The 27,707-nt window shown below is 62.3% G+C and overlaps 2 protein-coding genes across 4 annotated transcripts in view; one reads left to right on the forward strand and one right to left on the reverse strand.

Moving 5' to 3' along the window:
• The first annotated feature begins 4,901 nt into the window (after positions 1-4,901).
• On the forward strand, positions 4,902-15,028 carry NACAD (NAC alpha domain containing). Its single transcript, XM_068549795.1, has 11 exons — positions 4,902-4,968; positions 7,120-9,321; positions 10,366-10,973; positions 11,544-11,807; positions 11,907-13,476; positions 13,623-13,735; positions 13,818-13,892; positions 14,300-14,446; positions 14,538-14,687; positions 14,802-14,924; positions 15,014-15,028. The coding sequence occupies exons 1-11, from the start codon at positions 4,902-4,904 to the stop codon at positions 15,026-15,028; spliced, it is 5,334 nt and encodes a 1,777-aa protein (XP_068405896.1).
• Positions 15,029-16,649: 1,621 nt separating this feature from the next.
• CCM2 (CCM2 scaffold protein) overlaps positions 16,650-27,707 on the reverse strand; it is a 59,904-nt gene continuing 48,846 nt past the window's right edge. For all 3 annotated transcript variants that reach the window (XM_068550273.1, XM_068550271.1, XM_068550270.1), the window contains 7 exons: positions 26,762-26,945; positions 23,240-23,376; positions 22,201-22,336; positions 19,475-19,532; positions 18,968-19,106; positions 18,143-18,281; positions 16,650-17,157 (listed from right to left, as the gene is read on the reverse strand). In XM_068550273.1, the coding sequence (XP_068406374.1) occupies positions 16,877-17,157; positions 18,143-18,281; positions 18,968-19,106; positions 19,475-19,532; positions 22,201-22,336; positions 23,240-23,376; positions 26,762-26,945 (1,074 nt within the window). In that variant the 3' untranslated portion in view covers positions 16,650-16,876. The remainder of the gene's footprint in view (positions 17,158-18,142; positions 18,282-18,967; positions 19,107-19,474; positions 19,533-22,200; positions 22,337-23,239; positions 23,377-26,761; positions 26,946-27,707) is intronic.

The raw sequence follows: 27,707 nt of genomic DNA on the forward strand, positions 1-27,707 counted from the left end.
CTGTACCATGCTACAGTCCCCCCAGCAATGTGAGGGGCAGTGAAGTTCCCCACGTCCCTGCCAGCCCTTGGTGTTCTCAGGGATTCCTGCAGCAATTCTGGTGGGTACGGAGTGATGCCTTTTCACTTGCATTCGCCTAATGGCTAGGGATGCGGAACACTTATCTAATTTTTTTATTCTAGTCATCTTGGTGGGTATGAAGTGCTATCCCATTGTGGTTTTGATTTTCATTTCCATGATGACTAATATCTTTCCATGTGCTTATGGCCTATTTACATAGAATTTTTGGAGAAATACCTATTCAGATCCTTTGTCCAGTTTTTAATTAGGTTGTCTTATTGGGTTGTAAGAGTTCTTAATACGTTCTAGAAACAAGTCCCTTATCAGATAAATGACTTGCAAATATTTTCTCCCATTTTGTGGGCTATATTTTCACTTTCTTGATGGTGGACTTTGAAACACAAAATTTCTAAATTTTGGTGAAGTAGAGTCTCTCTCCCACAAGTGGGGGCTAAACAGAAGGGAGCCCCGCCTCTTAGCCACACTTGCCTGGGGTTCAGCTCCAGCAGCGGGTATCTGGGGGCAGGATAAGAAGTGCCAAAGCCCTTCATCCCCTCAGGGTAGGGGCAGGGGGTGAGGGGCCCTGTGTTTTTGGCTGCACCACTCTGCACAAGGTGGATTCTCAAATACTCTAGACTCTGCTTTCTTTGTAAATTTGCATAGATTTTATTTATTTATTTATTTATTTATTTATTTATTTATTTTGGCTGTGCCACGTGGCATGTGTGATCTTTAGTTCCCCAGCCGGGGGAAACCCACTCCCTCTGCAGTGGAAGCACAAAGTCTTAACCACTGGACCGCCAGGAAATTCCCAGCATAGATCTTGAATAGCTATTTCTTCACCTATTTGCCCTTCAGACCCTTTCCAGGAGCTTTAAATGTTTGCCTGTTTTATAATTTTCACCAGTTTTCACTGGGGAGCTGGTCAGTGGAGTTCCTCATGCTTTCATTCTGAAGTCCATCTGCTTTTTACTTATTTTTCTTGCCTTATTGCAGGGGTTAGAACTTCCAGTACTGTTTGAAAAAAGGGCAGGGGAGGGGAGCTTCTGTTGAGAACAGGCATCCCTGCCTTGTTCCCAATCTTAGAAAGCATTCAGTCTTTCACCACCAAGGGTGATGTTAGCTGTAAGGCTTTTTTGTATATGATTTTTATCAAGTTTATTTTAACTTGCTGAGAAGTTTTTTTTTTTTTAATCTGAATGGCTGATGGGCTATGTCAAATGCTTTTTCTGTATCAATTGATACATAATTTTTCTTCTTTAGTCTGTTGGTGTAGTGGGTTACATTGATCTTCAAGTGTTGAACCACCCTTGCACAGCTGGAATAAATTCTACTTGGTCATGATGTATAATTCTTTTTATACATTGTTGGATTTGATTTGCTTATATTTTAGATTTTTTTGTGCCTATGTTCATGGGAGATATTGGTCTGTAGTTTTTGTTTGTTTGTTTTGGGTACTATCTTTGCGTGGTCTGGGTATCAGGGTATTTCTTGTCTCCTAAAATGAGTTAGGAAGTGTTTTCTCCTATTTTGTGAAAGAGATTGTCTAAAATTGATGTTAATTCTACTTTAAGTACTTGGTAGAACTCCAGTGAAACTATCTGGGCCTGAAGACTTCTTTGGGGAAGCTTTTTTTTAAGTTACAAATTCAATTTCTTTCATGGTTTTAGGACTATTCATATTATCTATTTCATCTTGTTTGAATTTTTGGTAGATTTCAATTTTCAAGTAATTGTCCGTTTCTTCAAAGTTGCTGAATTTATGAGCATTAAGTTGTCTGTAGCATTCCCTTAGTATCCTTGAAATGCCCTCAGACTCTGTAGCCCTGTTATTAGTCAGCATTCTCCAGAGAAACAGGGCTAGCAGAATATATGAGAGAGAAAAATGTTAAGTGGAGATTTATTACAGGAATTGGCTCTGCAGTCATGAAGGCCAAAAAGTCCCATGATTTGCATTTCTCAAGCTGGAGAACCCGGAAAACCATAGTCATTGGTATAAATTCAGTCCAACTGCAAAAGCCTGAGAACGGGGAGGGGTGTGGGGTGGCGAGTCACTGGTATCAGCCCTGGAGTCCAATGTCCGAGGGTAGGAGAAGGACATCCCAGCTCAAGAAGAGAGAGTGAATCCACCATTCCTTCATCTTTTTGTTTCTCTCCGACCCCCCCCCCCCCAGCAGATTGGCTGATGCCCACCGACATTGGTGAGGGCGGATCTCTACTCAGTCTACTGAATTAGATGCTAATCTCCAGAGATGCCCTCACATACACACCCAGAAATAGCATTTAACGGGCTAACTGGGCATCCCTAAGCCCAGTCAAGTTAACACATAAAATTAACCATCATAGCCCCCATTGCATACTGGTCATTTGTGTCTTCTCTATTTTTGTCCATCTTGCAATTTTATCAATTTTCCAAAGAACTATTCTTTTTTGTTTCATTGATTTCCTCTGTTGTTTTCCTGTTTTCAGTTTCATTGATTTCTGCTCTTGACCTTCCTCCTTTCTGCTTGTTTTAGTTTATTTTGCCCTTCTTTTCCTAGTTTCCTGAGGTAGGAACTTAGATGATTGATTTGAGACCTTTCCTCTTTTCTGATGTGCTGTAAATATTCCTCTTAGCACTGTTACCTGCAGACCACATAACTTGATATTTTGCATTTTTATCTTCATTCAGTTCAGTCCTGTGTTTCTTAAAAATTTTTCTTCTTCTAGATGTGATTTTCCTGGTTGTTGGGTTCTTCCCTGATTTCCCCGGTGTGATGGGTGATTTTTCTTTTTAATTGTATCCCAGACAGGCTATTATGTTCAAATTTTTAATTTTAGCAGGCAGTCATCCTGTTTGGGTTCAAGATGCAGGTCCTGGGCTGCTTTCACGGCCTGCGGTTCTAAGGACAGTATAACATTCAGGGGCTTTCTTGCACTGTGCTGGTCTCATGCCGCTGGGCCCTGCTGGTGCTCTCGAATGGGTGGGAGGCACTTCCTAGGCTGGACCATCCTGTGACTTGGGTTGGGGACGGGGTCTCTGGGTGGGGGCCAGGAGCCTGAGTGAGGTGGGGCACGGTGCGGGGAGGAATGTGCTTCCCTTGGCCCCAATATCAGGAGACTTCCCTTGATCTTCCTACCAGTTCTGCCAGACTCCCTAGAATCGTGACAGACTCCCGTCCACATGAGGATGAATACCTGGTCCTCCTCCTGGTAGCAGCTGTGTGTGGGGAGGAGGGGTGGGTTAGGAAATGCCAGGCTTGGGTCCCCTTCTGTTGGGTGGGCTGCTCTGCTGTTGCTCCAGTCCTGGGGTCCCTCACCAGCTCACCTTCCTCTTTTCATCTTTGAGAGTTCAGTTTTGGTGGTCTCTAATTTCCTGCATTTTTCTTGGGTTAGTCAGGAGGAGCAGGGAGACGAGCTCATGCCGTAGGGGTTGGCAGAGAAGTGAGACTTATGAAGGACTCAGCTGAGGCGATGAGAAAGGGGCCTTAGGAGGAGGCAACTTATTTTTTTTTTTTCCCCCCGGCTGTGCCGCAGCTTGTGGGATCTTAGTTCCCCTACCAGGGATTGAACCCGGGACCCAACAGTGAAAGTGCCGAGTCCTAACCACTGGACCGCCAGGGAATTCCCTGAAGGAGCAACTTAGAAACTCTTGGATGCTTCCAAGACCCAAGAGGGTGAAGATGGGTGTGGAGGAAAGGGAGGAAGAAGAGGAGTCCCCCACCAGTGGGATAGATGGATAGATTTCCAGTGACAGAGAGGGATGCAAGATGCAGGGCTTAGATTGGGACATGATGTGTCTGGTGCCTGGTGCACCGGGGAGATGCCCAGCAGGCAGCCCCTGGCTCCGTGGGCTCTGGGGTAGAGCCAACAGAAGATTGAAGATGGAGGAGACTCCCTCCGCAACAATGGCCGCTCTGATTACCTGCCCCCGCCCCCGTCTATCTCTGGGGTGGTGACAATGTTCATCTGTCTCCCGGAGCCTGGCACAGGGCGGGTGCTCGGCGAATCTGAGTGCAGGCGGGCCTGCGTGGAAGCAAGGGCGCATCTCCGGAAAGCTCGGGGAGGGTTTGCGTCCTCGGGGGTGTGGCAGGGGCGGTTGCTGAGAATGGAGGAAGGCGTGTTTCTCCATCTTCCCTCCATTGCCCGAGAGCTGAAGGGTGGGACAGCGCTGAGCTGCGGGAAGCCCCGGGGACCAGTCAGCCCGGAGCTCCGCTGGGGCTACCTTCCCTGTTGCGCTCCCGCCAGCCGGCTCTGGTTGCCAAGGAGCCGGGAGGCGGTTGCCACGGAGACCGACGTGCGAGGACCAGCCAATCAGTGAGGAGCTGCGGCGCCAGCTCTCCTCTTGGATGGAGGCGTCGGGTTAGGCTGGGGACCCCTGCCCGGGCAGCTGGGGTCCGGGAGTTCGCGCAGGGGTACTACGCCGCCGCCTCCCCCAAAGCGCCCGGCCCCCCAGAACCTCCAACACCCCCCCCGGCCCCGCACCCCGAATTCTGGCGACCCTCTGCCTCTTCCCGACCCGGCTAAGGGCTGACGCCTCCGACTGGCCCTGAACCCCTCTCCCGTTAGTGGGGGCGGAGAGGTGATGCTGCGGGAAAGGCGGGGCCGCGGACCGCGGGTGGAGAGTGCAGCCGGGGTGGGGTATGGGGAGGGAAGGAGGCTGTCCCACCCCCTCCGCTCCCGGCGCACCGCAGTGCCTGGCGCGCCCGCGCACGCTCACTTGGGGCGGTGGGCGGGCGGGGCGGCGCTGACGTCATCCACTGACCCCCTTCACCCCCCGGCCGAGGGGCGGTGGCCGCGCAGGTTCCGCGGGACGGACTCACGGACAGATAGGGGACGGAGGGACGGGCGTACGGCCAGGCCATGCCGGGGGAAGCTGCCCGCGCCGAGCTGCTGCTGCCGGAGGCGGGCGGAACAGGGCCCCGCACAGGTGAGGCCGCGGGGCTCTCCCGCCTGCGAGTGTCTCCGCCGACCCCTCCCGTCGTCCCCGTCGACCCCTCCCGTCGTCCCCGTCCCCTCTCCACCCCTCTCTCGCCGTCCCTGTCCCCGTACCATCTCCGTCCCCGTTTCCTCTCCGCTCCTCGCCCTCTCTCCGTCCCTCTCCCTTCTCCATCCCCGCTCCGTCCCCTTCCTTGGTCCCCTGCCCCTCCGGGCACCGGAATCCTAGCCCAGCCCTGTCTCCCACTCAGGACTGCAGGGAAGGGCGGGGTGGAGCAGGGATGTCCTCCAGGAGCCAGAAGCGACTTGAAGGCCTTCGACCGTCCAGGGCTCCGTGCGCTCCCCGCCAGGGTCCCCTGCCGCGCCCCATTGTCTGAGGGGAGTAAGGGGCCTCGAGGCCCCTGCAGCTCTGGACTGGAGGCTGCGGGTTGTCAACTGCACCCCGGCCACTGGGGATGCGCGGGGCATCCGCCCCTCCAGATGCTTGAGAGCCGCCTCAGGGCTGGCGACTGGTCCTGGCTCAGGAGGGAGGAACAGGGCTGGAGCTGGAGCCTGGGGAAGCTGGAGTTGCCGGCTGAGGTCTGGAATGTGGGAGGCCCTGGGGGAGCATGGCCTGGGGAGCAGTAGCCCTGGAGTGCAGGCCCGAATCCTTGGAGAAACTCAGTCAGCAAGTGCGGGAGGGAATCTGCCTGGGCCTGGGAAAACCAGCCAGGGATGGCCACCGGGCAGGAGGTCAGCCATGTGAGGCTCCGGGAGGGCCAAGGGCACCTGACTGTGGGTGAGAAGTCCCCTGGGGATGAAACCAGGGCTGGGTCCAGGGGCCTGGCCTCCCTCTGGGTCCGGTAAAGTGCGGTGGGGCTGGCTCTGCTTGGACTGTTTGGCGACCTTGGATGAGGCACAAAAGCCTTATGACCTTTGGCTTCCCTTCCTCTGCCCCCTTGGCCCAGCTCCACCCTATGGCTGCCCTGGGGCCCTGGAGTCCAGTGCGGTGCAGAGGGGTACCACACCAGGCTCACTGCCAAGAGCCTGGTCTCCAGCACCCAGCCCTGCCTGCCACACCCACCTCCAGGGGTTAGGTATTCATCACACTCCAGTGGACCCAAAGGACCCCCTTCTCAGGACCCCCTGGCCCCAGCAGTGTGGCCCAAGGGCCCAGGTTCTGCCACTGCTGCAGCCGATGGGCAGCCTGGGGAGGAGGCTGCCCCTGCGTAAGCTCCCCTCTAATCCTGGCAGACGCTCCCCTTTGCAGACTGAAAGCTGAGGCACAGGAGATGTACTTGTGGGAGGTCTTGGGTGAGCATGGTAGAACAGGAATCCTCCAGATAATGTGGCCGGGGCCTGGGCAGCCCCTGTCCACTGCCGTGGGACGCCCCACAAATGTCTCTGGCAGAGGGAGCCAGCCCTGCCAGCCCTGCAGAGTGGCTGCCATCGTGGAGACTCAGCTGGACGCTCTCTCAGCCCCCCACGGCTGCATACAGGGCAGGGCAGGGCCGCCTCTGCTCCCCCAGAGGGCCAGCACCACTGCCAGCACGGCCTCTGGCTGAGCTGGGACGTCCTGCCTGAGGACCGCACGCCGTGGCCCCTGCTTCCCCTCGTGCACGTGCCAGCTCAGGGAACAGGGGTGGGGTGGAGCCCAGGGAGTCCCCGACAGCTTGGCCTCGGGTGCGGGCGGCGAGGAAAGGGGAGAGATGAGGCAGAGAAGCAAGAGCCCCACTTCACAGCAGGCGTGAGATCTGGAATGTTCCAGAGCTGAGTGGAGCACAGGCCTCCTACTCCCTGGGGGCTCACTGACCTGGGGGGTCATGAGCAGGCCTCTCCTGGCAAGCGCGGCCGAGGCAGCGCAGATTACGGGCAACGAGTCAGCAGGCTAGTGTCCGAGGCGACGGGAGCTGGTCTCATCTTTACTGAGCGTCTCGGAGAAGAGCCAGACCTCAAGCTGCTCACCGTGGTCAGAACTCCTGGAAATCCTCCCCCAGGCACAGCAATTGCCTTTCCCTCTCGTGACCTCTCTTTTCAGCGGACACCCACCCCCGCAGGCCCCCAGCCCCGTGCTCAACTCCCGTCTGAGGGAGGGACGGCTGCAGGCTGGAAGCTGCTTCTCAGGCAAGATGCCTGCCCTTCTCACGCCCTTCTCTCTCCACAGATCTGTCCTGCGATGCGGCTGCGGCTACCACCCCGAGGGGGCACCAGCTGGAGCACTGTGTCCTGACCCCTGAGCCCAGTGCCCTGGCTCTCACGTTCCTGCCCAGCAAGCCGGGTGCCCGGCCCCCGCCTGACGGAGCCAGCTGGGATGCAGGGCCGGGACGCGCCCCCTCGGCCTGGGCAGTCCAGGCAGAGGGCGGCCCCAGCCCAGGGCCCCCCGAGGTTCGGCCTGCTGAAGGTCCTCTCCCAGCCTCCCTGGAGCCCCGGATTGTGATGGGCGAGGAGACGTGCCGGGCATCCCCGCTGCCCAGGGCAACCCTGCCAGAGCTCAGGGACTGGGAGGGTGGGCACGCCAGCCTGAACCCACCCCCCGAGTTGTGTTCTCAGGGTGACCCTCCTGTGCCTTTCCCTGCCCCAGACTCCGATTCCTACTTCACCCCTCCCTCCACCCCGACCGAGACAGCCTCCACCCTGCTCCCTGGCCCCAGGCCCCACAGGGATGCCCAGGATGCCCAGGCTGAGCTGGGGGACTCGCCGCCAGCCTCGCCCTCAGGCTCCTACATCACGGCGGACGGGGACAGCTGGGCCTCGTCCGCATCCTGCTCCGTGAGCCTGCAGGCCCCGGCTGAAGGGCTGGACGTGCCCTCAGGCTGGGGCTTCTCCCCACCTGGCTCTGTGGCCGATGAGAGGGAGCTGCCCCCTGCCGGGACCCCGGACACCTCGTCCCCAGAGTCCAGCCTCTCGGCAGACAGCAGCTCTTCCTGGGGCCAGGAGGGCCACTTCTTCGAGCTGGACTTCCTGGCCAATGACCCGATGATCCCTGCGTCCCTCCTGCCCTTCCAGGGCAGCCTCATCTTCCAGGTGGAGGCTGTAGAGGTGACGCCGCTGCCCCCCGAGGAAGAAGCGGAGGGGCAGGAGGAGGAGCAGGAGGAGGAGGACGAGCAGGAGGCCCCCCTGCCCCGAGGGGACCTGGCCGGGGAGGGCGAGGACGACAGCACGTTCGCGTCCTCCCTGCAGTCGCTGTCCGACCTGTCCATCACTGAGGGCGTGGACGAGGCCTTCGCCTTCCGAGATGACACCTCGGCCGCCTCCTCTGACCCCGACTCGGCCTCCTACGCGGGGGGTGATGATGAGAGACTGTACAGCGGGGAGCCCCACGCACAGCCCGCCACCCTGCTCCAGGACAGCCCTGGTGAGGCCGCCTCCTGGGGCCCAGAGCCCACTCTTGGGGTGTCCGAGGGAGAGGTTGGCCGGGCTGCCAAGAGCCAGGAACCCATCTCCGATATAACCGGGGTGGGCCCTGCTCCAGGCCAGGTGTCCGCTGCTGCTATGGCCCCTCAGGCCCCACAGAAAGCCCCAGGCCTCACTGGGGTGACCCCTCAGGCCTGGGCAGCAGAGGCAGGCTCCACCATGGCACCACCTGTTGCCACAATCACACCTCAGTCCCTGCAGGAGGGACACGGCGCTGCCTTAGGCTTAGAGCCCCAGACTTCGAAGGCAGAGGCGGGCCTCGACTCTCTGCAGAACCTGAAGGAAGAAACAGGCCAGGGGTTTGCCGCTGCAGGCAGCCCTGAGCCCCAGCCAGGAGAAGTGGAACCGGCAGCATCCCCGCCCCTGCAGGATGCAGGCCTCCCCACTGGCCAGGGATTTGAGCCCCAGGCCAGCCCTGAGCCCCAGCCAGAAGAAGTGGACTTGACGGCATCCTTGCCCCTGCAGGATGCAGACCTCCCCTATGGCCAGGGATCTGAGCCCCAGGCCAGCCCTGAGCCCCAGCCAGAAGAAGTGGACCTGATGGCATCCTTGCCCCTGCAGGATGCAGACCTCCCCTATGGCCAGGGATCTGCCCCCCAGGCCAGCCCTGAGCCCCAGCCGGAAGAAGTGGACCTGACGGCATCCTTGCCCCTGCAGGATGCAGACCTCCCCACTGGCCAGGGATTTGAGCCCCAGGCCAGCCCTGAGCCCCAGCCGGAAGAAGTGGACCTGACGGCATCCTTGCCCCTGCAGGATGCAGACCTCCCCTATGGCCAGGGATCTGAGCCCCAGGCCAGCCCTGAGCCCCAGCCAGAAGAAGTGGACCTGACGGCATCCTTGCCCCTGCAGGATGCAGACCTCCCCTATGGCCAGGGATCTGCCCCCGAGGACAGCCCTGAGCCGCAGGCGGAAGAAGTGGACCTGACGGCATCCTTGCCCCTGCAGGATGCAGGCCTCCGCTCTGGCCAAGGATCTGCCTCTGAGACCAGCCCTGAGCCCCAGCCGGAAGAAGTGGACCTGATGGCATTCTTGCCCCTGCAGGATGCAGGCCTCTCCTCTGGCCAAGGATCTGCCTCCGAGACCAGCCCTGAGCCCCAGCCGGAAGAAGTGGACCTGACGGCATCCTTGCCGCTGCAGGATGCAGGCCTCCCCTCTGGCCAAGGATCTGCCTCTGAGACCAGCCCTGAGCCCCAGCCGGAAGTGGACCTGATGGCATCCTTGCCCCTGCAGGATGCAGGCCTCTCCTCTGGCCAAGAATCTGCCTCCGAGACCAGCCCTGAGCCCCAGCCGGAAGAATTGGACCTGATGGCATCCTTGCTGCCGCAGGATGCAGGCCTCTCTTTGGTCCAGGGATCTTCTTCCGAGGCCAGCCCTGAGCCCCAGCCAGAAGAAGTGGACCTGATGGCATCCTTGCCCCTGCAGGATGCAGGCCTCTCTTTGGTCCAGGGATCTGCCTCTGAGGCCAGCCCTGAGCCCCAGTCAGAAGTGGACCTGATGGCATCCCCGCCCCTGCAAGATGCAGGCCTCTCTTTGGTCCAGGGATCTGCCTCCGAGACCAGCCCTGAGCCCCAGTCAGAAGAAGTGGACCTGACGGCATCCCCGCCCCTGCAGGATGCAGGCCTTCCCTCAATCCAGGGATCTGCCTCCGAGGCCAGCCCTGAGCCCCAGTCAGAAGTGGACCTGATGGCATCCCTGTCCCTGCAGGATGCAGGCCTTCCCTCGATCCAGGGATCTGCCTCCGAGGCCAGCCCTGAGCCCCAGTCAGAAGTGGACCTGATGGCATCCCCGCCCCTGCAAGATGCAGGCCTCTCTTTGGTCCAGGGATCTGCCTCCGAGACCAGCCCTGAGCCCCAGTCAGAAGAAGTGGACCTGACGGCATCCCCGCCCCTGCAGGATGCAGGCCTTCCCTCAATCCAGGGATCTGCCTCCGAGGCCAGCCCTGAGCCCCAGTCAGAAGAAGTGGACCTGATGGCATCCCTGTCCCTGCAGGATGCAGGCCTTCCCTCGATCCAGGGATCTGCCTCCGAGACCAGCCCTGAGCCCCAGCCAGAAGAAATGGACCTGATGACATCCTTGCCCCTGCAGGATGCAGGCCTCTCCTCTGGCCAAGGATCTGCCTCCGAGGGCAGCCCTGAGCCCCAGACAGAATTAGTGGACCTGATGGCATCCTTGCCCCTGCAGGATGCAGGCCTCTCCTCTGGCCAAGGATCTGCCTCCGAGGGCAGCCCTGAGCCCCAGACAGAATTAGTGGACCTGATGGCATCCTTGCCCCTGCAGGATGCAGGCCTTCCCTCAGTCCAGGGATCTGCCTACGAGACCAGCCCTGAGCCCCAGCCAGAAGAAGTGGACCTGATGGCATCCTTGCCCCTGCAGGATGCAGGCCTCTTCTCTGGCCAAGGATCTGCCTCCGAGGCCAGCCCTGAGCCCCAGATAGAAGAAGTGGACCTGATGGCATCCTTGCCCCTGCAGGATGCAGGCCTTCCCTCAGTCCAGGGATCTGCCTACGAGACCAGCCCTGAGCCCCAGCCAGAAGAAGTGGACCTGATGGCATCCTTGCCCCTGCAGGATGCAGGCCTCTCCTCTGGCCAAGGATCTGCCTCCGAGGCCAGCCCTGAGCCCCAGTCAGAAGTGGACCTGATGGCATCCTTGCCCCTGCAGGATGCAGGCCTCTCTTTGGTCCAGGGATCTGCCTCCGAGGCCAGCCCTGAGCCCCAGCCAGAAGAAGTGGACCTGATGGCAGCCTTGCCCCTGCAGGATGCAGGCCTCTCTTTGGTCCAGGGATCTTCTTCCGAGGCCAGCCCTGAGCCCCAGCCAGAAGAAGTGGACCTGATGGCATCCCCGCCCCTGCAGGATGCAGGCCTCTCTTTGGTCCAGGGATCTGCCTCTGAGACCAGCCCCGAGCCCCAGCCAGAAGAAGTGGACCTGATAGCATCCCAGCCCCTGCAGGATGAAGGCCTACCCTCTGGCCAAGGATCTGCCTCTGAAGCCAGCCCTGAGCCCCAGTTAGAAGTGGACCTGACAGCATTCCTGCCCCTGCAGGATGCAGGCCTCCCCTCGGTCCAGGTATCTGCCTCCGAACCCAGCCCTGAGCCCCAGCCAGAAGAAGTGGACCTGACAGCATTCCAGCCCCTACAGGATGCAGACCTCCCTTTGGTCCAGAGATCTTCCTCCAAGGCCAGCCCCGAGCCTCAGTCGGAAGAAGTGGACCTGACCGCATCCCCGCCCCTGCAGGATGCAGGCCTTCCCTCAGTCCAGGGATCTGCCTCCGAGGCCAGCCCTGAACCCCAGTCAGAAGTGGACCTGATGGCATCCTTGCCCCTGCAAGATGCAGGCCTTCCCTCGATCCAGGGATCTGCCTCCGAGGCCAGCCCTGAGCGCCAGTCGGAAGAAGTGGACCTGACCGCATCCCCGCCCCTGCAGGATGCAGGCCTTCCCTCAGTCCAGGGATCTGCCTACGAGGCCAGCCCTGAACCCCAGTCAGAATTGGACCTGATGGCATCCTTGCCCCTGCAGGATGCAGGCCTCCCCTCAGTCCAGGGATCTGCCTCCGAGGCCAGCCCTGAGCCCCAGCCGGAAGAAGTGGCCCTGACAGCACCCCTGCCCCTGCAGGATGCAGGCCTCCCCTCTAGCCAAGGATCTGCCACCAAGGCCAGCCCTCAGGCCTTGCAGGCTGACACAGGCTACACCCTAGGGACAGAGCCCATGGCCACCACAGCCCAACAGAAAGGAGGCAAGACTTTGGAACTGAGGCCAGCGCCTGAGAAAAGGGACCCAGACCACACTGGAGGCTCAGACTCTCTGGCCTTGGATCAGATCCATCTGGGTGTCCTGGAGCCAGCTGCAGATGCTCGGATACCCTTGGACGGAGATGCAGGCCCTTCCAAGCCTGCCACGGAGGCCCCAGACGCACCTGAGCCTGCCACGGAGGCCCCAGACGCACCTGAGCCTGCCACGGAGGCCCCAGACGCACCTGAGCCTGCCACGGAGGCCCCAGACGCACCTGAGCCTGCCACGGAGGCCCCAGACGCACCTGAGCCTGCCACGGAGGCCCCAGACGCACCAGAGCCTGCCACGGAGGCCCCAGACGCACCAGAGCCTGCCACGGAGGCCCCAGACGCACCTGAGCCTGCCACGGAGGCCCCAGACGCACCTGAGCCTGCCACGGAGGCCCCAGGTCCCCCAGAGCCTGACTCCAGTGGGGAGGAAGTAGCCAAGGGCCTTCTGGCACCTGAGCGGAGAGCCTGTCCTGATGCCCGTGTGCATGGGGGTGACGGAGCTGAGCCCAGCTCGCCCCTAAAGGAGGCCCTGGGAGCTGAGAACCAGGGGCGTGGAGTTCTAAAGGCAGTCGTCGGCAGCCCAGAGGCGTGTCCTGCTGCCAGCCTGGAGGTTGGCCAGGTGGGGCCCCCAAGCCCAGTGGAGGAGGGAAGGGCCACCCTGGGGCCCAGGCTTCCCGTGGCTGTGGCCTCAGAGGCTGGGCTGGGCTCCTGCCCGGAGTCTCCATCAAGGGCTGTACCCAGGCGGGGAGGGAGCTGCCCCAAAGATCCTGCCCCGGCATTTCCGCTGCCCTCAAGGCAGCCAGAGCCCGTGCGGGGCCCGCACAGCGGAGAGCAGGCCCCGGCAGCACTGGGAGTCCTCGGCGCCTCCCCGCCGCAGCCGCCACAAAGCCCCACAGGGGGCCTGCCCAGTGCACCCCAAGACGGCATCCAGGGCGCTGAGTCCCCTGCTCCTGGTGCCCTCATGCAGACAGTCCCGCCCCCCGCGGCACCCCCTGCCCCCTGCCCTTGCCAGGTCCCCGGGGAAGACTTGGGGGAGGGCGAGGAGCCCCTGGGCTCCCTGGGACTCCCACCACCACGGGCAAGAGCCCAGCGGGCGGCGGCTGCCTTCTCAGGGACCAAGAACCCCCCCGGGGCCGGGCAGGTCAGCCTCCCGCCCCACTCCCCCCTCCTCAGCCCCAAGGCAGCCCCCAAGGGGGCTACCCATGCCAAAGACCTGGCCTCGAGGATCTCGCCCCCCTGCCAAGTGCCTCCTGGCTCCGGGCTCCGGAGCCCAGCCGGACCTCGAGGGCTCCCAGCCGCCGAGCAGGATGACCAGGACAGTTTGGAAGAAGGTGAGGGGGATCCAGGCTGAAGCAGTGTCCTGAGCCGGGGGCTGCGAGGGGCAGGGACGCCACCCCCCGGCGCAGAGCCCAGAGCTGCTCGCCCCAGGCCCCCGTCCACAGGGCGGAGGCCATCCTCACACCTCCCCTGTCCTCAGACTCACCCCAGGCTCCGGGCTCCGGCCAGCACTCGGACAGCCACGGGGAGTCGTCGGCCGAGCTGGAGGAGCAAGACCCCTCGGGACCGCAGGCCACGCCGTGCCCAGCCCAGGTGCCCAGCCGCGGGGGGGACGCGCACCCCTGGGAGGGCGCCACGCCCCACCCTCGGGTGCTCAGACCCCTCTCCTCCTCAGGCCCCGGCAGGCGGCGGGAGCGAGGAGACCGTCACCAAAGTCAAGCAGAGCCGCAGTGAGAAGAAGGCCCGAAAGGTGGGCTGGGGCCCTGCTGGGACCCTGCTCCCCCCGGGAGGGACCGGGCTGGCCAGCAACCCAAGCACCCAGGACCGGGGCTGGCTGCGTACGGGGACCCCTTCCCAGCCCATGGCCGACGAAGTCCACTGGCAGGGGCCGCTGGGTAGAGGCAGTAACGGGACACCTCGTGCAAGTAACTGGGCCTGGGCTGTCAGCGGACGTGGCCTCTCAGCCCGAGTCCGACGCCCTCTTGTACACACGGGGGCACCTGGGAGGGTCCACAGAGGGTCCCCGGGAGTCGGTGGCAGAGCCCCTGTGCCCCTGGCAGTGTGCCGCCTCCCCCCGGGCCTGCTCCTCCCTGTCCCACGGCCCCCACCGGGGACCTCTGGGGCCGAGGCCCGGGCCTGAGACCGCTGTGTCCCCAGGCGATGTCCAAGCTGGGCTTACGACAGATCCAGGGCGTCACCAGGATCACCATCCAGAAGTCCAGGAACATCCTCTTCGTCATCGCCAAGCCCGACGTCTTCAAGAGTCCGGCCTCGGACACCTACGTGGTCTTCGGCGAGGCCAAGGTCCAACCGGCCGGCCGTGGGCGCAGGGTGGAGGATAGGGGCCGGGGGCCGGGGGCGTGGGCTCGGCTGACGGCCGTGCTCTGTGCTGCAGATCGAGGACCTGTCCCAGCAGGTGCACAGAGCTGCGGCTGAGAAGTTCAAGGTGCCCTCGGAGCCCTCCGCCCTGGTCCCCGAGTCAGCGCCTGGGCCGAGGGTGAGGCCAGAGTGCAAGGAGGAGGAAGAGGAGGAGGAGGACGAGGAGGTGAGGCCCAGGGGCACAGGGCCCAGCCCCGCGAAGCGGGGCAGCTTCGCCTGGGGGCCCCTTCCCGGCGGAGGGGACCGCTACAGCAGCACCTCCCTGCTTGCCCCGCTCCAGGTGGACGAGACAGGGCTGGAGCTTCGGGACATTGAGCTGGTGATGGCGCAGGCCAACGTGTCAAGGGCCAAGGCCGTGCGGGCCCTGAGGGACAACCAGAGCGATATCGTCAACGCCATCATGGTGAGTGGCCGGCCCCCTCGCAGGCGCCTTGCTGCCGTCTCCGCTGTGTCCTCACACAACGTGACCCCCTCTTTGTGCGCTTCCTGCAGGAGCTGACAATGTAGCTGCTGACCAGAGACCTGGCTCCACCCCTGCCCCCCAGCTCTGCTGCTCAATAAACCGGTGTCCCCTCATCGCCTCTCTGCTCCTCCAAAGGCTCCCCCAGCGCAGGCTCTGGCGAAACGGATTGGAGGAAGCGTGAAGAGGCTTCCTGAAGCCACGCAGGCCCCAAGGAGGGTGGCGGTCCTTCCCCCAAGTCCCAGAGGGTGGCGGTCCCTCCCCCGTGTCCCAGGGCACCCAGCTTGCCCAGAGATTGTGGGCAGTCCAGTCACCTGGCTGCGGCCCCACGTATGGGCCTGGGGACTGCAGTTTCCGGAAGGAACTCCCCAGACGCAGGGGCTCAGAAGTTTCTGCAGGGGCCCTGAGCCGCAGCAGCTGCAGGAAGGCAGCGTCTGCTCAGGGACTCACCAGTTCATGCCCCCAAGTTCCTGGCCCCTCACCACGGCCCAGCTCTAGGAGTCACCGTCCTCCCCGTGTCCTCTCCTCTCTGCTGCAAAGGCCAGGGATCCGCAGGGTGGGAGCCACGCCCCAGGACAGAAGAGGGAGACCACAAAGCGGGAGGCCACGTGTGGGTGGAGCCCCCGGAGTGGAGGAGCAGTTCCTGACCGGCCACAGAACGCTCCTGGGACACCAGGTCCCCTCTGTGCTCAAGCCCAGGGTGGGCTGTGGAGGCGCCGGCCCCTGGACTAGGTGGCTATCTTTAGCTGTTCCAGATGCTTCCAGGGCAGGTTGATTTGCACACACGCCTAGAGACAACACCTACCAACGGTCTCCCTTAGCTTTGCCCAACCCAGGCCCACAACCAGCTCCAGGACAGCCGGGGCCAGAGCCAAGTGTGAGACCCTTCCTCCCATCCTGCCCCACCCCTCAGCAGGGGGGGAGCCTAGGGGGCTGCAGACCCCTGCCTGGTTCCCACACACGGCCTCACCGAGAGCCCACGGCCCTGCCCTCCCTCCTGGGGGCTCAAGTACCCACCCTGCTGAGCCTGGTGCTTCCCACACACGCGGTCAGGGGCCTCACAGCAATGCGCAGGCGTCTTGCGGGCGAGGAAGCAATCCTGGAGCTGGGCCCTCCCGCGCCCACACAGCAGTGCCCAGGCCCCAGCCTGCAACCCGACGGCCCTGCCCTGGGGTCACCACCACTGCCTCCCCATGTCCTAAGGGGGACCGAGGCAAACGGCCTTGAAGGGGTGGGCACGGTGCCCCCCCACTGGCCTTCCTGACGACCGGGGACCCTGGGCTCCAAGACGACGCACTCTCAGGGTGGGGACGGCACTTCTGGTGAAGGGGTGGTGTGCAGATCTGCTGTGGAGACCGCCATGACACTGGATGAGAGCTGGGGACTGGGGCCTGGGGGAGGGGGGAGGACAGCCAGCGCCCCCCAGACAGCCCAGTGCCCAGGTCCCGCCAGCGGGGCCTGATGTTCACGTCCACGTGTGCTTAGGACACCTGCTCTCTGCCCTGTGTCCACAACCCCAAATCAGGCCCTCCCCTTAGGCAGCGGGCATGAGTGCCCAGCCCACTGTGCCCAGCCTGGGCGTGCGGGTCTCAGACAGAGGCCAGAGCGCACGCCCCGGCTCCTACCCCACTGGAGCAGGAACACGCTAGCAGAGATAAATTATTCACATTGCAGTAAACTTCTTTTAAGGTCTCTGAGAGTTTCAATAGAAACGTCATGTGCAAAATGACAGCTGTCCGGGGTCTGGCTGACAGGACCCCCTCCCGAGGCAGGGTGGCATGCAGGGGGGCGCAGCGCGGCCTTCCGCCCCAGCACCAGGGTGCCTCCTTCACAGTAGAGCCACCTGCGCCCGGGGCCCCGCACGGGGAGGGCGGCTGGCAGGGGTCCCGGCGCCATCAGGCCGAGTCCTGGTCCATGCTGCAGCCCAGCGCCTCGATGTCATTGCTGATGTCCGAGATCATGCGGTCCCACTCGTCCCCCTCCGAGGGCGCGGACTGGTCGTCAGAGCTGCCCGCGGCCCTGTTCCCGTTGGAGGTGGAGGTGGAGGTGGAGCTCATGGCCCGTCGGTACCTGCCGAAGCTGTCGGTGATGATGCCGCGGCCGTCCTTCACCCCGATGGTCTCCAGGAAGTTCTCGAAGTGCTGGCTGTCCTTCTCAGGGATGAAGGGCCGCAGACCTGCACACACACGGCACACCTGACCCTGCGGCTCCCGCACAAAGCCCACGGCCTGGGGGGACCACCCCACCACTCGCCCGCGTCTGGCCCGACCCTGGCAGGTGCCGTGGGCCCTGGCCCAGCCCTGCCTCTGCAGTGGGGCAGGCGTGGGCCGGGAGCCACACCCTCACGTCACTCCCCTGAGTCCTCACAGAAGCCCCACTGCACAGGTTTCCAGATGGAGGAGAGGAGGGGAGAGGAGAGGAGAGGGCGGAGGGGAGGCTGACGCAGGGCTCCGAGCACTGGCCCCGCCGCCCAGCCGTGCTCCCAGCGCCCGGGTGACCACCCACTTCCTGGAAAGACACCCCCTCCTATGCGAGAACAATACGAACAGGGGCCGTGGAGCCCAGCCCTGGCTGGCGACTGACTCCAGGGGGCAGCGGGGTCAGCAAGAGCTCGGACTGGACGCAGCAGGTCCGCCTCCAGCCCTTCACCCCCCGTGAGCAGTGCGCCCTCATCGGACCATTGGGGGGCAGAGCCAGGACCCAGGAGCCTCCACCAGCCACCGTCAACCAGCCGTGTTCCCCGGGGTCAGCGTGGGGAAAGCAGAGGCGCTACCGGCCTCGCGCGCGTGCGCAGCCACCCAGGGCCCTGTCCGCGGCAGGCCCTGAGCGCCCGCCCGCCGCACTGACTCCGCGTGCTAAGCTCTCGGGGCCTCGGCTAAGGCCGTTCTTCACTGGGAATGGCGTCTTCACTCCTCCACCCAGCAAGCTCCCGCCCACCCTCCCAAACCTGCTCAAGCGCCACCTCCCTTGAAGAGCCTCCCCCGGCCCTCTCCAGGCAGCGTGGTGCCCACCTCCCCCTCAGCCTGGCTCCCGTGCGGCCCCTCCCGCTTCCCCGGGGGCAGGTCCCCGCCCGTCACTGGGACGAGCCCTCCCAGCCGCATCACTCAGGCCTTGCTGGCTGGCCCCATTCCTCACGGCGCCCCCGTCCGTCGAGCGCTCACCGAGCAGCAGGAACTTGCGGCTGTCCCCGTAGAGCTGCCGCAGGTTGATGCAGAACTCGTGCACCGAGGCTCCATCGCGGTACTCGTGCAGCAGCGCCGCGAACTGCTGGATCTCCTGCGATGACAGCTTGGTGCGCAGCTGCCGAGAGAGCCGGGCCCGGGGCGGGGTGGTGACCCGCGCTGCCGCCCCCCTGCCCACACCCCACGCGACCCCAGAGGACCTGCAGCTCCACTGCTCCGGCCGGCAGGAGAGAGAGGCGCCCGCACCGTCCGCCCTAACCTGCAGCCGCGGCTGGCCAGGCTGACCGCAAGCGGGCGGAGGGCGCGTCTGCACACCACTGCCGGGGGCAGCGACCAGCACCCTGGAGCCCAGAGTGATGCTCAGCCAGTTGACCAAGTTTCTAATGAGAACATCACGTGAAGTCGGGGGATGGGGGGAAAAGAATCTGCTGAGCGATGACAAGGCCCATCTGGCCCTTCCAGGAGTGACCCGGTCCTCTGCTACCGTCCACCACCAGAGACCCAGGGACAGGCCTGTGGTCCAGCCCCCGAGGCCAGAGCAGCCCACATGCTCAGGCCTTGGCCAACTCACGCCCTCCCCAAAGACTAACCTGGAGGGAAAGGCAGTGAGGCCCAGTTGCAAGCAAGGCGCCCACGCTCAACCCCAGCCCCACCCACAGAGAAGCACGCCTTCATCCTCCCCCCCACCCTGCCCCACCCCTGCAGGGAGATTCTAACCCCAAGGCCCGCCGGCCCCAGCACAGGCCTGCTAGAGCACGTGGGCCCTCTGGGGCCGGGGTCTCCTGACGGCGGCGGGCGGCGTACCGTGAGCATGTAGTCCTGCAGCAGCTCGGCGGCCGTGGCGCTCAGCTCGCTCTCACTGACCGTCTTGGCGTGGGGCGCCGTCTGCATGCAGAAGGACAAGGGCGACACGCCGCCTGCATGCGCACACTCGGGGAAGGAGCTGCAAGGACGCGAGCCGAGCCGTGGGTGGGCGGCCCCCCAGCCCTGCCCCTTGCCTGCACCCTCGACCCCCACGCCTGCACCCTCGACCCCCACGGGGGCCCAATTAGGACCAGGGTCTGAGAGGAGGAGGGGGCCTGTCATGGAGGGAGGGGCTCGGGGCCGGACAGAGAAAGACACGTGCAGGGAAGGACCCAGAAGGGGCCCTCAGCCTAGCAGGGTCTCAGTGGAGCGATGATGTCACGGGTGTGACCCTGGGGAGCCCACTCACTGGAAGGCTCCTGAAGGGGGCGGGGGTGGGGGGAGGGATACCGACGAGGAGGGCGGAGCCAGGCAGCCATGCTGGCACCACCAGGGCAGGGTACTCACAAAGGGCTGGCTTCCGCCTCATAGGACTCCTTCATGTCCACCTTTGTGGAAGAGTCGTCTGTGCAGAAAGTGCAGAACACAGAAGCTTCTGGTTACGTGAGGGAGGGGGCACTGAGTCCAGTGTCCAAGCTCTAAGCAGGAGACGCAGAGCCCTGGCGGTGGGGAGCCTGCAGGCCTTCGTGGGCAGAGCCGGCCAGGCCCCTGGGCTGCACCCGCGCCTGCTCCTCCTGGGGGTCTTGTGAGATGCACCATCTGCTGCAGGGCTGGGCAGGAGGCAGGACAATGCTCTGGTTCTCGGAGGATGTGCCATGTGGCGGGGCTGGAGAGGGCTTCCCAATGGCCAGGACAAGAGAAGCACCACTGGTAGATGTGGGCACCACGTCCGGCAGCGTCCTAGGGGCTGTGCTACTTTGTCTTCTCTGATCCCAGCAGGTATCACCACTGCTCCAACTTTTAGATGAGGAACTGAATCAGAGAGGTTATGCAACTTGCCCCATGCCACACAGCTGGTGAGGGCAGAAGCCACGATCAGAGCCGGCAGGTCTGAGCCCCAGCCTGGACCCAGCCAGGCTCCATACGTGGAAGGCTGCTCCCCGAGGACAGACACGCGGCCTCAGGGTGCCTGAGACCCTCAGACCAGCAAAGGGCCTGGTGCACAGCAGCTACTTGGGCAACACCAAAGAGATGACCTAAGGTCCGTGTGACACAGACGAGGAGGAACGCCGAGGCACCATCACATGCAGCAAGCGAAGCTTTAAGAGAAAAGGGATCAGAAAACGTGGGAGTGGGGAGGGGTCAGGGAGAGAAAAGGGACGTTTCTGGCAGTGGGAGGGAAGTGTGCGGTGAGCACAATAATGGCCCCAAGATGCCCCCGTCCAAACCCCAGGTGCACGTGCCAGGTGACGTGGCGACGGGGCTGGAGGTTGCTGGGCAGCTGACCCTGAGACAGGAAGACGCCCTGGGCTATCTGAGGGGGCTTGACGTGTGCCCCGGGCCCTTCGGTGTGGAGGGGGAGGGGCCGGACGGAGCTGCGACAACAGGAGGTCCGAGCTGCCACCATGGCTGTGACCGTGGAGGGAGGAAGGCCGCGGGAAACTGGAAAAGGCAGGAAACAGCTTCTCCCCGGAGTCTCAGGAGGAAGGCCGCTGGCCCGCACCCTGATTTGAGCCAGTGAGACCCGCGGTGGGCTTGAACCTACAGAACCGTGAGAGACTAAGTCTGTGTGGCTCAAGCTGCTCAGTCGGGGTGACCTGTCACAGCAGCAGGAGAGAACTGACCCGGCAAGGAAGGCCCCGAGGCAGAAACCAGCAGAGGACGCGTGTCCGAGAGTGTGCGCGCATGGGGAGTGTGTATGCTGTGAGCGTCTAGTGTGCACGCTCGTATGCGTCAAGTGTCTGTGAGGACGTGAGCGTGCGTGCTGTGTGGAGTGTGTGCACGCGTGTGACGTGATGTACGTACGTGTGCCGCGCGTGTGATGTATGTGGTGGGGGCATGTGCACACGTGGTGTGAGTGCGGGTGTGCCTGGGCCCCAGAGGGAGACCTGAGGGCTGGGGGACAAAGGACACCCCCGCAGAGAGGAGGCCGGCAGGAAGGAAGTCCACGCGGGTAGGCTGAACATCCTGTGTTTACCTCGTGAAAACTCATTTAACGGTATAATTGCGATCTGTGTACTTTTTAGTAAAAAAGCTTATTAAAAAAAAACCACTACTGGAAATTTCAATGCACAAGGGCCAAAGCAATCACACTAAAGCTGAACGTTTAAATATAGCTCAGTAAACCACCTGCTACCCACTGGGGAAGCCGCGGGCCTCTGGGCCTCAACCTCCCCACCTGCCCGTGAGGACAGACTGCCGGCCTCGCCGGGCTGTCTCTGCAGTGCTGTGGCGGCTCCAGCATGAACAGCGAGACCAGGAGGAGGTGAGAGAGCCAGCCCTTCCTCAGAAAGCCCCCTCAGCTTCGTCAGCACGCAAAGGGTTCTGCGCTGTTCGTGGAGACGCGTGAGCTGCCGGGGGTGCGTGCAGGGCCGGACTCTCCACGGAAAGACCAGAGGCTGCCTGCCACGGAGGCTGCCGCTGCGCTGTCTCCAATACCTTTCTTTCTGTTCACCTGACTGACAGAAGCCACGGGTCCTCAGTATACTAAGCATTTGAAAAGTGGATGCCGCTGGTGTTTAGAAGATTGAGCTCAAGTGGGCTACCACGCAAAGGAAGCATCTCGTGCGTGCTCACAGATTCCGGAAAACGCTCCCCAGATGCCCACACGGAGGAAGTGGCTCTGAGCGCTGGGCCGGCTGCACCGCCTTCGGGCCCCTTGCTCTTCCTGCCACTGCCCCCCACCCCGCCCCGGGCAGGCCTCGTCTTGGAAGGGGCCCCATACCCACTCTCAGCCCCAGCGCTGGGAGCCCCGCCCGGCCCTGGGTTCTAAGTTTGGTAAAGTGACTTTGGCCAGGCGTGGTTCCAGAAAAAGTGTTTCCGGCCCCCCAAAGTTACGCAGAAAGCCACCAGGTGGCCTAAAGCAGGGAGTGGGGGGAACATGTGTGCCTGACTAAACTTGCAGATTAACGTGAACAGTGAAGTCTGGGAACACAGGGCGTCGGCTCAAACCCCCCGGGACGCTGGCCACAGGGTCACTGCACAACAAGGCTGCCCAGGTGTTGTCCTGGGAAGAGCTCGCGGCAGAGTGAGCCCTGGTGGGAAGGGGCGGCGGGGCCCTCTTGCGCACGTACCACTGTGAAGGGACAGGTGGTGGGTGGGTGTCGAGGCCCCGTCAAATATGGCTCTGTCCAGGAAGTCGATGGTGGACTCCGTGTACACGATCTGGAAGACCTGGCCGAGCAGGGAGCACAGCTCTTCTGCGGCGACCTGCCAATGGAGGACAATGCGGAGCCTTCCTGGGCAGCTTCCGGGCATCCGACACCTCAGATGCAGAACGAACACCTGCCCCGAGGGCCTGACGCCTCCCACTGCCCAACGGGGCCGCAAGGACACCAGCCCACACCCAGGAAGCGGGCTGGACCCGCAAGAGCGTCAGCTGCCGGCCCTCCTCCTCCACCACCCTTCCAGCCAGCGCCGTCTCCCCACTCCTGTCCCAGCCACGGGAAAGGGGCAGGGAGGGAACAGCACCCGTGCCAGGTCACACGGACGGCACTCCTGACACCGCGCAACTGTTTCACATGTGTGCCGTTAACGCAGGGTCCCATCTGGGGCGGCTCTGCCCCTGGGACACGGGGCAGTGTCTGCAGGAGCTTCCAGTGGGGACAGGCCAGTGAGGCGGCCCCATGAGGAAGAACTTCCCAGCGGGAGGGTGGGCGGGGCTGGGGGGAAGGGATGCAGATCAGAGGCTACCTAAGGCGGGGCGGCCCTGCTTTGGTCTCACAGATGTGAAAGCTTAACAGAAGGGTATCAAGGGGCTCCCCGAGGCTGGTGGCTCTTGGGTGGCCGAGGTGGGGCCCCAAGCCCCAGCTCCCCACTCCCAAGCATCTTCCCCAAGGGCACAGCTCGGGGTACAGACCACGGCCCCTGTCAGTGTGGGGAAGGGAGGGGTGAGGCCCACCAAGAGAAGAACGAACCAGCGGACTGGGAGCCAGTGGGACCTGGGGTGGGACCTGGGTCAGGTGCTATGCGGGGCTGGATCAGGATATAGGCGGGGCTGGCTCTGCTGTGGGTGGAGCCTGGGCAAGCTGTAGGTGGGGCTGGGTCAGGACATGGCGGGGGGATGGGCAGGCCGTGGGCAGGGCCTGGGTACCAGCTGCCAACCCTGCTCACCTTGCTCTCCGCGGCCAGGATCACCAGGCAGCATGCCTCCACAGGCCCCACTCCACTCTCCGACAGGGAGCCTGCGGTGAGGCCTCTGGAACTTTCTGCACACAAACTCTGGCTGGGGGAGATGCCGGGGTCCTGGGCTGGGAAGTCAACACCGTGGCAGGTTAGGGCAGGTGCGGGAGCTCAACAGCAGGCTCTGGGCGGCCCCTACCTGACTCAAGTGGGAACAGGCCGAGCCAGGCGCACCCCCCTCGTCACCTTCCCTTCACAAGAGCACCCTCCCATCCTCACTCCCCTGCCACTGCCCACTCAGAGCCGTCACCTTACGTGACCCTCCAGCATCTTTGCCAAAGACAGTGCGAGTATCTTAGGCTGAGATATGGAACTGCTAATATTCAGCTGCTTTCGATCGACACAAAAGCAAGCATTCACAGGGTTCTAGTGACAAGGTTAATACACAATCCTGACAAGAGATGGGGAAACGAGGCACAGGGGGCAGAGCGCCAGGCCCGAGGGTGCGTGAGGGGCAGAAGCCAGGTAGGGATCTAGACGTGAGAGCCCCCGCCTGTGTTCCTAACACTACACACCGCCTCCTCACACGTAAGGTCTTGTGGGACGCGAGGGGGAATTCCTGAAGTGGGAAGGGGGGCCTGGGGCCCAGGGAAGCTTCTTCAGGAACAGGGCTCCAGGCCTGTCTGAGCGGATGCTCAGACACACCAGGGAGCAGGAAGTGGAGGTGAAGGTTGCGCTCCCCTGATGCCGGGGTAGCTCAGCGCAAGCCCACCCAGGAGGGGGACCACCCGAAGCTCAGACACGGCTGAGAGACGGGAGCCCAGGCAGGAACAGCCGTGCTGGGGGTGGATGGGCCTGCAAAGACCAGGGCTCTGAAGGGCAGGGCTGGCCGCACCCTGTGCGGAGGCTGAGTCCCGTGAATCCCAGGGTTAGACCCCGGACTGCACCGTCCCACAGACCCACGGGCCACAGGTGCTGAGCGGCACCCGAAGTGGAAACTACCCACAAGGTCTCAGTTAGGACAAAGAAGACTGCATGAGCGCTCACTAGCGACTGCTACCCTGACCTCGCTGACGTGACGTCTGGACATAAAGACATAAATGAAATACATTAGTAACGTTGATTTCACTTGTTCCGTTTTACTTTTTTAGAACATTTTTAGTAGCTTTGTGGCTCGCACCCGTGGCTGCTCTCAAGGAAGCAGGCATGTGGCTCCAAAGCCACGCAAAGCAAGCCCACTTCCAGTCCCCCAGCTGCATCCAGCCACAGTCCTACAGGCTGTCCCCACAGGTCCCAGTTCAGATCCACTGTCCACTCTCCTATATCCACAGAAACATCCTTTAACGAGATGTCTCCATGCCCTCCGAGCTCTGCCTGCCACACGGAACCTCCTGCAGCCAGACCTGACCCCTACCCCGGCCCCGTGTTGTCCCAAATGCCAGCACAGCCCGGGTTGAAGGAGGCACACAGACAGCCTGCGGGTAGCAGGCACTTAGTAAGTGTTAGCTACCACTGCCGGCACCTGTGCTGAGGACGGCCGCGTGTATCACCTGACACACAGCGCGCCTGATGGCACAGGAGCCTCTGAGGGACCAGGAGGGCCCCGGTCCGGAGGCTTCCCTTCAGGGCCATCCGCTAGAATGAGGAGGCCGCTCCAGGACACGGAATTCATTCTCTTTCTTTTAACTTGAAAGCTCTCAAAGCCCTGGGTCCTGGTTTTCATCTTTTGGAAAGTTTCTCCTACAGAGCTCATTCTCTTAGAAATAACTCGGTTACCTGTTTTCCTAGTCATCTGCTCCATGGTTAACGCTGAGAAATGTCCTGGACACAAGAAACCCAGGGGCCAGCTCCCCTCCTACCGGCCCAAACGCCGGCAGGCCCGCAGCCAGAGTGCTCTCCTCGTTGCTCGGTCCCTAGGGAGGCCCCCGGCCTCGGGCCTCCTGCGGGGACAGTCCCCTGGCAGGGCACGGCAGCTACCACGGCGCTGGGCAGCACTGATGGAAGCAGTTACACAGCCAGTTCCTCAACCAGCCGGCCACCACCCACCCACCAGGTGACCATCTGCTCCCAGGCAGGCCACCAGCAGCAGCGGAAGTAAACAGAATCCTCCTGACAGGTTTACTGTGGAGATTAAACGAGATCATTCATGTCACACACTTTCTACTAGTTTGAGCCACCTTCAATTGTCATTTTTGTAGATTAAAATGCAGCCTCATGTTGTTCAACCGAAAGTAGTGCCTGTCATTAAATGGTAGCTGCTCACTGAACACAATACGGGGAAATGAGGAACAAGCAGAGCACAGAGGGGACCTCGCTCCAAAGTGCAGCACGACAGAGCAGGGGTGTGTGTGAGTGTGCATGTGAACTAGCAAGTATGAATGAGAGTGTGTGAGTGTGTGGGACCCGTGTGAGCGCATGTGAGTGCAAGGATGTACATGGGTGTTACAAGCACGTGTGGGGAGTGTGCGTGCGTGCATCCGTGCTGTGTGTGACGCTGCGGAGGGGACGCTAAGCCACAGCCACACAGAGGAGAGGGGCTGTAGTAATCCCGGCAGCCACCTGCACAAACCGCTCCAGTTACCTGTGCACACGGGCCCTTGCACGGGAACCTCCTTGAAGCTCAAGGAGTCAGTGATGGGAAAGCTCACCAGGGCCCTGGCTCTTAAAAAGCCCTCGGATCCCCGTGAACTAACGACCTCAAGCAGAAATACGACTCTGCACTGCCGGAAGCACAGCGTGCGACCCAGGCCGGTCCAGCGGGCCACCCTCACGCCCCGCCACCGGCCCTTTGGGGCCCAACCCAGCCGCCGCCAGTGCCTAAAGGAGCCCAGGACGGCGTCCGTGCTGCAGCGACAACCTGAGAACTGCCCGCCGGGAAGGGCACGGCATGTGTGAAACCGTGATTTCTCTCCTCATTTCTCGGGGACTTAGGCCAGGGCTCTGGACCCGCCAGGCAGCCTGTCCAGCAGTGCCAAGTAAGGCGGCGCTGCACCCTCATCGCCAGGTGAGAGGTGTGGGCTGGGCGAGGGGAGCTGACGGCTGGTTTAAGGTTCTCTCTGATTCTCCTACACGGACACACTCAGAACGTCTCGCAGACAGAGAGCTCCTTGCTGGTCTGGTCTCATCTTTGCTCCCCCCGCTTTGGGAAGACCGCCTGGCCAAAGGCAGGGGCCGAATGTTGGCTGGGCTGAGCTGAGGCCCACCCTCACCCTGTGGAGCCACCTGCGCCCGGGGCTCTACCAGGCCTGGGTGCCAGAGGCCACGCCAGCATCCCGGACGGGGGCCGCGCTGAGTGACAGTGGCTGAGCTCAGCACCTGTTCCTCACAGCCTCCTGGGTCACTGCCCTTCTCTGGACAGAGGGCTTCTCTCAGGCACAGTGGGCAGCAGTGGCTGACCCACCGCTGTAGAAACTGTCTCCAGAGCTCCGTGAAATCCACGGACTCACTCCTCAGGACAGAGGCGTGGTCGGCATCTGCCAAGGACCCTCCTGACCCCACTCCCCAGGTCCATACCTGTCTTTAGGACCACCAGGTGTGAGGCGTCATCCCGCACGTAGGACACGGCGGCGATGTCATGGATGGGGACCCTGAGGATGGTGTCCTCCCCGTCCCTCCAGGCCAGCTTGATGTTGTAGGCAGACAGGCTGATGACAGCGTCATGCTCCTGGGTCAGGTGTCCGGGGAGCTGGTGGGCTCTCTGGAAGGAAGCACACGGCATCAGAAACACAGGGCCCGGCCACAGGCTCCCCTGGGGCCCCACACCAGTGCTGACTCGTGGGCAGGGTGCTGCTCCCCTGAGAGCAGCCATGCTCGCTCCCAGGGCACTGCTGTGCTCAAACCACGTGGGGGGTTCTTTTGGAACTGCCTTTAGGCTCAGACCTGTGGCGTGTGGTTTGGATATCTCGAAAACGTGAAGTGTGAAACAGCCCAGAACCACCAGGAGCAAGTCTGGAGAATAAAGTTCATGTTCAGACTGAGGAACAGTCTTGATAGCCAAGGGCCAAGTGCACCCGTGACATGATGGGACTGGGTCATCCCTCACGGCCATGAAGGCGCAAGGTCAGAGGGCCAAGAGCTGGTGTCAGAGAACAAGGGTCAGAGGTTGGGGTTAGGAGGTGAAGCAAATTGAGGGTCAGAGGTCGGGGTTGAGAGGTGGAGCAGACTGAGGGTCAGAGGTTGGGTTAGGAGGTGGAGCAGGCTGGCGGTCAGAGGTCGGGTTAGGAGGTGGAGCAAACTGAGGGTCAGAGGTCAGGGCTGGGAGGTGGAGCAAACTGAGGGTCAGAGGTCAGGGTTGGAAGGTAGTGCAGGCTGAGGCTCAGAAGTCAGGGTTAGGAGGTGGAGCAAACAGGGTCAGAGGTCAGGGGGTTGGGAGGTGGAGCAAACAGGGTCAGAGGTCAGGGTGGGAGGTGGAGCAAACTGAGGGTCAGAGGTCAGGGTTGGGAGGTAGAGCAAACTGAGG

Source organism: Eschrichtius robustus, chromosome 8 (assembly GCF_028021215.1).
Source record: "Eschrichtius robustus isolate mEscRob2 chromosome 8, mEscRob2.pri, whole genome shotgun sequence".
Lineage (NCBI taxonomy): Eukaryota > Metazoa > Chordata > Mammalia > Artiodactyla > Eschrichtiidae > Eschrichtius > Eschrichtius robustus.